Source organism: Heterocephalus glaber, unplaced genomic scaffold (genome assembly GCF_053883595.1).
Source record: "Heterocephalus glaber isolate CG9 unplaced genomic scaffold, H.glaber_assembly_v1.0 deba00000347, whole genome shotgun sequence".
Taxonomy (NCBI): domain Eukaryota; kingdom Metazoa; phylum Chordata; class Mammalia; order Rodentia; family Bathyergidae; genus Heterocephalus; species Heterocephalus glaber.
Window position 1 is genome coordinate 26,248,900 of NW_028258143.1, and position 13,125 is coordinate 26,262,024.

Sequence of the window (13,125 nt, forward strand, 5' to 3'; positions counted from 1 at the left end):
TTATAATTTTTGGTTTGTGTTTAGTTTTGTATTTCTTATTTTTAGTTATATGTATTGATTGCGCATATTAATGGGTCTCAATGTGATATTTCCATCCACGGGGCCACACAGAGTATACTGATCAAATCCTGTCTTTGTCTACCCTCCATCTCTGTCTCCTATATCTTTCCCAACTTCTATTAACTTCTATTTTGTATTAAATTGACATTTTTAGCTTCCATATTTTAGAAAGAATATACAGTACTTTTCTTTCTGTGTCTGGATTATTTCAGTTAATATAATGTGTAGATATAACACCATCAAGCTGTCCCACTTTTGAATGCACATTCAATAGAAATAAAATCAGTATACAAAAGAGATACTTTCATGACTATTTTTATTGTGGTATTATTCACAAAAGCTAAATTTAGAGTCAGCCTGGATTCATCAACAGATGACAAGATAAAGAAAATGTGATCTATACCACAATGGAGCATTATTCTGCCATGAAGAAGAATGAAACCTTGTTATTCACAGCAGAGTAGATGGAACATTGCTTCTCATATGTGCTGAAAGGTCACACCCCATCAGAGTTGTTTCCTTGAAGCTTGGGGTTAGGAGGTTCTGAAAAGATCCTAGCCCACAATAGCAGCATTACATTCTTCTATAGGTTATTATTATGTGCATGTGTACTGGGTCAGAGATTTTTTTAATCACATTGTCATTATTTTAGTGAATGTAATAAATTGCCACCTAAAATTTCCCTACTTATTTTTCAAAAATTAAATTTACCCATATATGCTTTGCTGAAAGCCTGCATATTTTCCCCTAAAATCAGAGAACAGTGGTGTAACACAGGGTTTAACCCCCATTGAGTAAAGATCTGCTTATATGCAAATTTTAATTCTGAACTTTCTGTCTCAGGCCCTGAGGCAGCTATTTCACCTTTCTTTGCTTCAATTTCTTTATTGTAAAATGAAGAGCACTTATGCCTTCCTGGTAGGGTTCTGAGGATTAAATGATTAAATGGATGAATACATGAGGAACATTTCAGAACACTGTCTGTGACCTAGAGCATACTCTGTGATGTTTCCTATTTTCATTTTTATAACCCATATAGTAAGTTTGACTTTGTTTTGGAGATATACAAACATGACACAAATAAAGGACAATGAATACACATTATAGTGGTTTACTGTGGAAACTCTAAGGCTAATACTTTTTCAGAAAGATTCCTTAAAAATGTATATATAGAGAGAGAAAGAGATGGGGGGGAGGTAGGAGAGGGAGAGAGAGAGAGAGAGTGAGAGAGAAAGAGAGAGAGAGATTTTCAAAACTTAGTTTGTATGCATGAAGTCACATAATTTCCAATGCATAAAATCCATGCATATCAGTGCAACTTCACAAGTGTCTTTTCTAGGTCCTATGCACTCATTGCCAATCAGCTTAGGGTTCTTCTGCTAGATTTGGATGAAAATTGTGAATCAGCATAGTGCAGCTCTGCTAGCAGTCCTGATGACACGAGATAATGCCAGGTGCAGATGGTAACAAGCCAGCTGCTGGTTCGGCCTCTGCCAGCTTGCACCTTGGATACAGGCTTGTGTGGAGCGCCGCAGATGCACTCTACCCGGTGACAGTCTGCGTCACGGCTGGCTGTTGGTCCCCATTGGCTTTTGGTTTCTGGGGCTGTTCGGTGATGAAGGCTGAGCGTTCATTGCTCTTTCTTTTGAAAGGACCTCTCTGCTCACAGGATAAAAGTCCCACGTGGATTTACAGGACTTGTGTGCCCATACTACGTGAGAAATAATTCACGACCTTGTTTACAGGACCACCAAATTGAGTTTTTATTTTAACAGGCCCTGTGCCGCAACACCTTGGGCTCAGTACGCAGGAGCGAGCCCTCCTAGATTAACCACAGAAGTGGTGGGGCAGTGCTGCTTACATAACAGCTGCAGGCCTGGGTCCATAAGGGGCATGGCTGAAGCCAGGGGATCTTCTAGAAGGCTTCCTGTGAGGGTTGGGTATATAAATAAGGGGCCCAGATCCCTCAGTCCCTGATAGGGTGTCCCCTCTCTCTTTCAAATAGACAAGCTTCTGGAGCGGTGGGAGCAGCAAGGGCGCCACACTGACAACCTGGCTGAGCTCACGTGGGAATGGAGAGTGACAGGTTTATGGCCAAGGAAGACTCTGAAGCAAGTTTTTCCAGTCCATTGTGGGGTGGAGGGGGAGCAAAGAGAGGTGGGGGTTCACCAGAGCAGGTGGCCAAGCTGTATCCCCCTCCAGCTGCCCAGTAAAAATGGGAGTCATCTGTCTCACACTGATGACCTTGCCCTCCAAGATACTGAGGGTAGCTACTGGGAGGTCCTGGTGTGTTCATCCAGCATTCTCCATCCTCTCCTCTTCTCTGGGCTCTGTTGTTGAAGTCCTCATGTACAAGTCCCTGGTTTCTAGGTGATGTATGGAAATAATGTTTCCTTGCTAAGGAGCTTTCCTCTGGAATCCTGGATAGATAACACACCCAACAAGAATTGGTAAAACTTCTAAGAGCAATATATGCCCAAGAAGTTATCTACAAATTGCTTGTCCAGGACTTATACCATTAGTAATGATGCTGTAGTTGTGCTTACAACATCAGAGTAGTGCATGAACAAAAATAAGCCATGGTACCATGCAACTTTACTCTGTGGTCTATTTTCTGTGTTCTGGGATGAGAGTCCCAGATGGTGTTGTAGGAGGAAGGGGCTGGCAGATTCTTTCCCATTCTCAGACCCAGGGCCAACACTGGTTAATATATTCAGAATGTAAAAAAATCACTTTATTTACCCTTGTGTTACTCAGACTCCACTCTGGCATGATCCACTTAAGCACAGTACTGAAAATGCTGTGTGCATTTAGCAACTCATCAACCCTCTCAGGCTACTGGAGTGCGACTCACCTGAACAGTGATTTAGGAAGGAAGAAATTCGCGTGAAGTGTTCAACAGTGATTTATTATTATTTGAAACTAAATGAATGGGTCTGTAGCATTATTCTGAACAAGAAGACACTGGTTAAGGAACATCTGTAACTAGATTTCTAGCTTGGAAGATAGTGAAGGCATGTGGACTACTTTAGACAGGTGTAGTGTTAAGCTGGAGTGAGTTGTGACTTTCAGCCTGTCTGCTCTGTAAAGCAGCATCCCTAAAATAACCAAGCTTTTCATAGAAACTTCATCGTGTTCTTCTCATGACCTACACATTTTTGAAAATTCCCAATTGTCTTTTCTCTCCCTCCTTGTGGCAGTGACTTCCATGGGGACTTTCACAGAGGGTGTATTCAGAGAAAACCAGTGCTCTTTGTATATAGGCCTGGTTTTAAGTAAGGATTTGGACATATAGTAAAATCCTGTTCAGGCAAAATTTCAATCTTATAGCATCTTCAGACAACTATTAATTAATTATTCTACTTTAAAATGGTAAATCATGAAAAATGGTCTCTAAATACTTCTTTAATATTTAAAATAACTGCATTCAAGTACCTTTTATATACCAAACAGAACAAAACAAATAGCAATTACAGAAGTGAACGAACATCTACCACCATTCAACTTAAACGTGTATGACACACTCAGGTCTGTCTATTGTTCTAGTCTTAGATACAGTCTCATTCTCTCAATAATCATTTTAACCTATTGCAGTGTTCTTAATTATGATAGAAATTTAAATAAGTTTTTACTGAACTACAATTTGTAAAGAAAGAAATTAATAAGAGCAAAACTCAAGACTAGTTTTCTGTTAACATTATAAACTGAGAATTGCAGGTAGCATATCAGCTTTATATGATGTAAATATGACCTTCAGAAGGGTTTTCTTGGCCCACACATTGTTGGGATTTAAAATGCTTTAGTTTTCTCCCAAAATCTATAAACTTGAAATTTCATGGCTTCTCTCTCTTTTTTTAAAAAAAAATCATACCATGTTGTTATCCAAGGACTGCTTGAATCATGACAAAATCCATGGGAGACAGGTTGGAGCCCCTCTTTACTGAGCCAACATTCTCCTTTACCCCTTAATCTTTACCTTCCTTGGTATCTAGAGGCGACTGAGGTCAAGGGTTAGGCTAACTTTGGCTGTGTTGGTGTTCTTTCTTTAGTAGTTCTAAGATAAACTTTTATATGCATATATATTTTTTATTGTTGCTGTTTGTGTAAAAGCCAGCCTGATTGACTTAGTTGTGATTCCTGGAACTTGGAGTTTGTGGTCCTGCCTCTGAGCTCTGTCATAGATCAACATTCCATGACATAAATACTTTGATGAAAATATTGCTTAATTTGTACGTGTGTATGTGTATGTAAATGTATAGATATACAGAGGGAAGAGGAGGGGAAGAGATGAAGCTAGGGAGGTATAAACAAAGGGAAGGAAGAAACAAAAGATCAAAATAAATGGAGAGAAGGGAAAAGAAGGAAAGAAGACATTACTTTTTTTAGAATGATTAGTGTTTTTAAATAAATATCTTTAAGATATTTCATCTCAGTTTCTATTTTAGCTTGCTCCATGACCTGTGAAATGTCTCCTTTTTCAGATGGACCCCCATTTACCTGGTGGATCGGGAGGTCTAATGAGAAGCACCTTTACTGGGGAGGATCTCTTCCTGGGGTTCAGCAGTGTGCATGTGGCCTGGAGGAGAGCTGTCTGGACATTCGCTACTTCTGCAACTGTGATGCTGACAAGGATGAATGGTAAGAGAATCCCATATTTCTGCAGTCTTGGAGGAAGCACAGTAATTAATGCATGGAATTTCCCCAAAGAGAGAAGGATGTGAAAATGAAATTCAATATGAAGTAGGACTACCTGATGACTGATTGTTTTTAATTTTAAAAATGGCCAGTTCTCCTCTTTTAGGGCCATTAGTGGGGTCTGTAACATGACGGCAAGTGGTTGTAACATCACCTCCTTGTAATCTAAGCCCTCTATTTCAAGCAAAAGATTTCAGTGCAATATTAAGCATTAAGACTGAGCAAGTATTTCTATAATGGTTAGAGTATATGTTTCAGAGAGAGAGAGCAAGAGAGAGAGAGAGGAATGTATAATTATACAGATAAATTTCCTTTTTTCTCTTATTAAAGTTTTAGTCCCTTTACCACCAATAAAAATACAATAAAGGGAATATTTATTGATAATCTAATGAATCCTCACTCCAATCTTTGCATTCTTTTTCATTTTCCTATTTTTGCATCTAGTAGCTGAAAAATCTCAAGAGGAGTTAAATAAATTTTGTCCAAGGTTACATGTGCTGATTTTGTGATAGATTCAAACTTGGGTCCATCTACAGACAGTCTCTTATGTACTTCAAACCCAATTTATTTCTGTAAAGTGAAGTTTAGTTTTAAATTCTCATGCCCATTACATGTATGTTTCCTTTATTGTTCAGCTATACTGTTTATTTTTCACTAATACTTGTTTTTCAGTTATACTGTTTGTTTTTTAGTTGATTATGAAAATATGCACAGAACATTTCTATGCATGCTTATTTTTTACTTAGTTTAAGGCTTTTTAGTGTAGGCTAATGCAGTTTTGCTTGGTCCATTATAAGTTTAAGGATTCCTATGTCAGGTAGTTCTCAGCCCATGTAAAATTTCTTTTTGGTCCAGTATTTTTTTTTCACTGTTCAAATTGTTATCAGCAGGGACTGAACTAGAAGGTTTGGTGAAAACCTCAGTTCACAAAAGAGAGGAACAGGCCTTGAGCTCCAGCAGGTTCCAAAAGAAGTGGAGCACAACTTCAGGATACTACAGTGTTGCTGGGCCGCAACTCAAATTACCTGGGTGTCTTCTCACCCTGTGCACATTTTATGGATAAAATCAGGTGAACCTGACTGGAGCCAGACTGTAACCCTGTCTTATTTGAACCCCTACCTTATCCTGCAGTACATTCTATCACAGCATCCTAGATGCCTGGTAGTCAAATATAATAAGTTGGGTCCTGGATCAAGACCACACCTCTGTCAACATTATATCTCTCTAGACCTGTTCCTGGAGCAGCAGACATTTGATGGTAGTTGAACAGGTAAATTCAGAAAATCTTTGGTTTGAGGAATCACCACAGAATAGTATCTACAAGCTTGGGAGACATATGAAAATTTTACATATGTTACCAGGAAAGTACGTTCAAAGTACATGCTATCTGTTCCCAGCAGCCTAGCTCACTTATTATGTATGATTGACAAATACAATGAATGTTTTAAAAAATAAAAAATGTTACAATGAAAGACAAATTGTCATTAGTCCTCAAAATATTCCTCTTCACTTGGAACACATATTCCATCATTCTTGCCACTTTATAAAGCTGTTCTTGAAGTCCTCCTTCATAGCTTTAGTTGCATTATCTTAACTCCATTGATGTTCTGAATCAACTCAAAACACTTACCTTTTGTGGGCATTTTGACTATGGAGAAGAGGCAGAAGTCACAGTGCTAGATCCAGACACAACATAATTATCTTTATGAGCCTGACTTTCCATTGGATAGAACTCAGCAGCAACTGTCACCATATTTTTAATTACATCTCATAAAGAAACCAAAATGAACTTCTAGAACTGCTTCAGAAAGTGGTAAGAACAATGGAATATTTTGAAGTGAGCACCAGATGTATTTTGAGAGAAATTAATTACAATGTGTCTTTTATTGTAATACTTTTAAAATTTTAAACATTCACCATATTTATTGACCACTCCTGGAATTTCTTTGACTCTGAAATTTACCTTTGCAGTGAATGATTTTAGTGAACGATTTTATAAATGTGCAAATTTATAGGCTGCAATGGAAACTTCATTGTTCATGGTGTACAATAGCTTATTTGGGAGGTTAGATGCAAGGTAAAAGTTGCAGACTTTTTTTTCCTTTTATGTAGCATTTTCTTACTAAGCGTTGCTTCAATACCTGCCCATCTCAGGAAGCAAATGGCCAGGTCTTGATTTACTGCACTGTGAAGAGCAGTGGAAATAATGGCATCATCACATATACTCATGTGGAAGTGCATTGTTTGGCCTTGTTTCCAGATTTCTCTCAAAGCCCAACACATAGGTGGGACTTTTTGGAGGTGGCTGCAACCAAGGTGGGTGATGCTGTGATTAAGGGTGCTCCACCCTGGGTGTAGTGGAACCACCCAAAGGTCAGGAAGCCTTGGTAAAATACAAAGGCAAGCTTGGTTGCTGCTGCTGTTACTTCACTGCTTTGCTGCTTTCTGCCTGCCAAGAACTGTTTCTCATCTATGGTGTCCCTCTGCTATGACAGCCTGCCTTGAAGACAACTAACTATAAACTGAACTCTAAAAAGTGTGAGCTAAATAAACCTTTCCTCCTTTAACTTTGAGTATCAGATATTTTCTCTCAGCAAAGAGAAGAGTAACAAGACAGATTTTGGTACCAGTAGTGGGGTCCTATTGTGACTGTACCTGACCATACAGTTCAGGAACCTTTGCCACTCACTTGTGGGAAGAGTTTGGAAAGGTTTGGCAACACCAGCTGAAGAAGCAGCCCTGTAATATTTTCAACAATAATTGCACCTTGGTTAAACCTCATTGGCTATGATACTGCCATTTCGCAAAGCTACCCCTTTAATACTTTAAGCTGTACTTGATAGGAGATTCTGATCACAGCTCAGAATCCAGAATGCTGATAGAATTGTATCAGGAAAAGACCAAGCTCACAAGGTTTCTGCTGGGAAGAAGGACTGCACTGGGTGTTTAACTCAAACCATTTGTCCTGTGCATTAACAGAAAATTTGTCAGCATTTTGCTCTTATCCAGAGGCTTTACCTGAGATTGAGATTAAGGGCAGTGGACTAATTAATCTAGAAATGTCAAGGCAGTCTAAAGTTGAGGTCATGGCATGGCTACTGTAGGGGCTTGTAGTCATTGGAAATCAACAGCAAAGAGTCCAGAAGAATGATTTAAAATGCTGTGAGTCTGGCCAGAAAGAAAATTCTGGTAAAATTGCAGACTGCAAGGATGGAGAAGATGAGAACTTGATTGCTGAGAAGGAACAGTACAATAAAAAAAATGTCCCGAGGACGTCATAAGAACCAATAGGACTCAGCCATTGCAGTCTCAAAATTGCAAAGATGAAAGACTGCTTTGAGAAGAGAGCCCCAGAGCACCATGATCCAGAATAGTGGCAGCCTGGGGAAGTTGTTCCTTGGGATTTGGTTCATAGTCCTCAGCAATCCAGGCATTCTACTTTTATGGCCAAGAGAGGAGAAAGCCTGGCTACTGCTCCAACTGGTGGCAGACCTTGACATCGTCCACATGGTGCTGCTTCTAGGTGCATGCAGAATGCAAGAATTTTAGGGTCAAGAATGTTTCCACTCAGATTTTAAAGAAGGTGTGGGAGGCCAGGCAGTGTGCCCCCAAGAGAGCAGTGTGTGAAGCTGTGAGTTGAAGCCAAAAGGGCAGTGGAGACTCCAAAGTGTTGGAGAAGCCAGGAGGGGTGGTGGATCATTGGAGGAAAACTGTGAGGAGTGAGCAAAGCTGACCGAAGAGAGAAGCTGTGGAAGCTACAACCACCAGAAGTGCCATAGGAGCAGAGCCCCCCAAGCCCTTTGGAATTCACATCTTGCCACAGACTGTCTCAGATGCTGGACATGGAACTATAGGACTTAATGTTTGCCCTGCTGGATTTTGGTCTTGCTTTGTTCCACTTCCTTTTACCCCCTGCCCCTTGTATCTTTTGGAATGGAAATGTCTATCTTGGGCCATTGTATGTTGGAAGTGTTTAACTCTCCTCTCATTTGTACAGGGGTTCACAGCTAAGAGTTTGTCTTAAATCTCAGAAGAAACTTTAGATTTGGGCTTTTCAGCAATGCTGAAACTGTTAGAACTTTGGCAACTCTTAATATGGACTGAATGTCTTTTGCATAATGGGATGTGCATGAGTGTTTGGGGTCCAGGGGGTGGAATATTATGTCTTTTGTCTAGGTGTTCCCCCAAAGCCTCATGCATTTATAGGTGGGGGTTTTTGAAGGTGGCTGGATCCACAGTGTGTGATGCTGGGATTAAGACTGCCCCCTTCTGGATAAAATTCAAAGGCAGGCTTTGTTGCTGCTGTTTCTGCTTTGCTGCTTTGCTGCCTGCTGCCTGCCAAGAACTGTTTTTCCTCTGCAATTCCCCTCTGCCATGGCATGTTTCCTTAGTGATAGCCAACTATGGACAGAAACCTCTACAAACTTTGAGCCAAAATAAACCTTTTCTCCTTTAACTTTGGGTGTCGAGTATTTTGTCTCAGCAACAAGAAAAATTAAGACATTCCTCTACATCCTCTTCTCCAGAACATTACAGTGACCATGTCTTCCAGTTAGTATAGTCATTCTCCCCTTTGACCTGCACATTAAGTCACTCATCTCTGAAACTTTAGTCTGCTGCTTTCACTTTATTTTTCAGCTGTGCCCGGGTGAACACAGTAAAGGCCCCTTTGCTACACCTCTTGCACTAGCCATCTTTCTCACCTCAGAGTTTACTATATTAACCTTTCCTTTTCCTTTAAAGCCAGACAAAACTCCCCATCATTTTCCACTTTATGGAGAAAGCAACCTCCACTAGTTTATGAGAATTTATTATTTGATATGTCTTGTTCAATAACCCCCCTAATGAGAGTCAGTGGAAAAAAATTTAGCTTTCCTATGTATGGTTTCCTGCTCTACAGTGACCACCCATTTTGAATATCTTGGGGCAAAGTCTAGGTGAACAGAAATTAAGAAGTCTCTTCTATTATTCTCATGAAAGAGTAGAGGCTGTGACTCTGATATAACTCCACTGGATTTCATTCCCTGTCAAAGGACAACTCACATCCTGTGATAAATGATTTTGATTAATAATTTGTTGTAGAAGCAATTGTACACTCTAAGTCATGTGATGTTTACTCCTCTGTTACTTATCCAATGAGTGCTTGTTCTTGTCATCAGACGGCATGCCGAAGACAGTCCATGACATTATAGTTCCTGTCCTTGAGGAGCACACAGGATAGTAGAGAAGAAGCTGCTTGTTAGTAACAAATGGATCAGTGGGATACATTTGGTAACAGAGACTGGAATATTTGTGCAGGAATTGGGATATATAGAGGTTTGGAAAGTCAAGAGTTTGAAGAAAAGCAGTAGAATTTTGAAGAAGCATAAGTTAACCAATGGGATAAAAAAAAGTATTTTGCAGGAAGGGGAAAGTTGTGTGTTGAAACAGTGAAAAGTAAAATAATATAAAAAGCACTACTTTTCAAAGCACATATATATTGATATGATTATTGCATAGTTTGTACATGGGAAGTTTACAGATGAAACTTTCGAGAAAGGTAGAATTTGGATAATGAAACTTTTACGGGAAATATCAATGAACTAACTTTATCTGTGCAAGGATTGTTGACATGCAATGTACATTTAGCCAAGCGACCTGGTAGAAACTTGTAGAAATGATTCATTATTAATCTACCCAACTCTTGTTTATTGTAAAAAGGAAAAGTACAAAATCTGACACAAAGGTGAAATAGTTAATCAAGTTCAGTGTTCTTTCAACCTCAGTTTTGGTCAAAATACAGTCAAGCTACCTTTCCACATATTTAAAATTTTCATCTCAGATCAGTGTGTACCTTTTAATATCACTAATGTTTGGCTGTACCTAAGAAACCTCAAACAGCTTTGCCTTATGAAAGGCCCTCAAGTCTCTGCCTTTGAGTAAAGTTGATCAGAAAACAGATTAGTGTAGCACTAGTGGGGAGAAGTTTAGTGTATTACAACTCTTAGGTAATATTGTCCCTTAAAATGTTGTCATGCACAGAAGTGTTCTTTGTGTTTCAGGTGCTTGTCTAATATTTATATCCCAGCATGCCTTTAGGTTGGTTTTACTATCTTTTTGTCCCCCAGAAAGGAAACTGAGTCTTAGAGATCATTCACAGCATGGCTAATGGCTTTTGACTAAGGGAGTAGAGTTGACACTCCGGATGAATTCAAGGACTCTTTTATTGACTACATCAAAGAAGCTGCTAATGTTGGGGTTTTGAATCATGGCCAGCCATTGAAGATGCTAGTGAGAGCTCTCCCAGGATCTCTCAGATCACATTGCCACAGCATGCATTATTCTTTTTGCCAAATCAGGCTGCTCAGGGAGCCCCTGGCAACTTCTACACCTCTGGTGATTGATAATGATTTGTTTGAACAAACTTCTGAAACTGAGTAACTTATTGTCATGAGCTTCAATGAGACCCATCCAAATGAAGCAAACAAGTGTGTGGTGGAGAATCAGGTGGAAGAAAGAGAACTCAAAAGACAGAGTTGTGTGTTGAGGGGATGTGACTCAATAAGCATCGCCAGAAATACATTTCCTTCTTAGAAAATGACATTTCCTTCTTAGAGTAGAAGGAACCCACCTCTATATCTGAATCAGGCATGCAATTTTCCCTTAGTATCTGCTGTAACCAGCATCTGCTCCCCATACCAAAATGGACAGACACCAATGTAAAATGCATACTGTTTTCGTAGAACTTACATGTATTCTAAAATGCACTGTAAGTCATCACAAGATTACTTGTAACATTGAATAAAATGTCAATGTTATGTAAAAACCTATTATACTATATTAGGGGAATAATGACAAGTTTTATACTATATTAGATAATAATGGCAAGTTTTTAAAATAAGTCTGGACTTGTTCAGTTTAACCACAATTTTTATTTTTTATTTTAATATAATGCAAATAGCTAATAATAAAGAAAATACAAAAAATACTATTCTTACTTCTATAAAAAGTAAAACAATATTTCATCACTAACTAATTAGATAATAACAATAGCTATTTCACTATGTATTATAATCCTAAAAGACTGGCCTCAATGCTACTCAGAGTACTAGTCATAGACAAAAAAGACTCTTTCTTAAAAAGAAGAAACAATCAGATAAAAGCAAAAAACTTTCTGAATGAGCTAAGAGAAACGAGTAATATATATATATATATACACACACACACACACACATATACACACACACACACACACATATATATATATATATATGTATATATATGTATATATATATTCCCAGAGTAAAGTTATCACAATACAGGACATATACATACCCGTGTGTATTATTATAGCAGCACAATTTATAATAGCTAGATCTAGGAAATAGTGTATGTGTCCATCAACAGATAAATGGATAAAAATGTGGTATTTATACACAATGGAGTAGTACTCTGCCATAAAGAAAGATAAACTTGAGCCATTCATAGGAAAATAGATGAAATTTGAGAACATAATTTTAAGTGAAATAAATTACATACACTTTTAAAAATATTTTCTGTCTACAGAGGGTTTAGTCTTGGGATACCAAACCTCTGACTATGGAGAGCTGACTGCACTTTGGTACTAGTTTCTCAAGAGTTTATATTTCTGTCAAAAAACTAAACAGAAAGGAACAAAAGAATGAATGAGAGAAACAAAGACATGTGACTCTCACAACCTCTGAGTGTTTGGCAAGGAATTCTTCTTGTATTTAATCATCCAACCTGTAGGAATCCTCACGACTAAGAGTTTCCTGAAGCAGCTACTAGATGAATAGACTGATGAAGAAAGAGAACTCTGAGGACAGCTCAGCCTGCAGCCCTGGAGATTGCTCAGGGGAGTGCAGGTCTGGGGGAGAGGTGGAAAGAGGTCTTCAGAGGGAGGATGAAAGGGGGTTGGGGAATGCACTGGAGGAGACAGGGTGTCATGCAAACTGGTGCTGTTGGTGCTGGCTTAAGGCCCTAATCGGGACCTTTTCATCAAAGCAACCAGCATGCGCAAAAGTGAACTCTTTCTTTTTTTAAAATACTGTACCATCCTTTTATTTATTATACAAGAAAGTGCCAAGGTTTTTATTTGATGTTTCTGTAAGTCTATTGTGTAAGTTTGAAGTGATGTGGCACAAAACAGGAAGAGAAAGTCGATGTAGGATTTTTCTGGTCGTCTGATAACCCAGAAAAGGAAACTTGATGTTCTTTTTCTAAAAAAGAGATGGGGGGAGGGGGCGGGGGGTTAAGTATATGGAATCCTGAAGCTTTAAGCTACTACTTAGCTCTTGATCCCACTTCTCTGCTGCAGAGATTACTTAAATCTTGTTGAAGTCATGAACAAGCAATGGGTAAATGAATCCT

The 13,125-nt window shown here is 38.8% G+C and overlaps 1 protein-coding gene across 5 annotated transcripts in view; it reads left to right on the forward strand.

Annotated features, from left to right (window-relative positions):
* Cntnap5 (contactin associated protein family member 5) overlaps positions 1-13,125 on the forward strand; it is an 874,588-nt gene that overhangs the window by 678,160 nt on the left and 183,303 nt on the right. For all 5 annotated transcript variants that reach the window (XM_087198285.1, XM_021236419.2, XM_021236420.2 and 2 more), the window contains one exon: positions 4,542-4,698. In XM_087198285.1, coding sequence (XP_087054411.1) covers positions 4,542-4,698 — 157 coding nt within the window. The remainder of the gene's footprint in view (positions 1-4,541; positions 4,699-13,125) is intronic.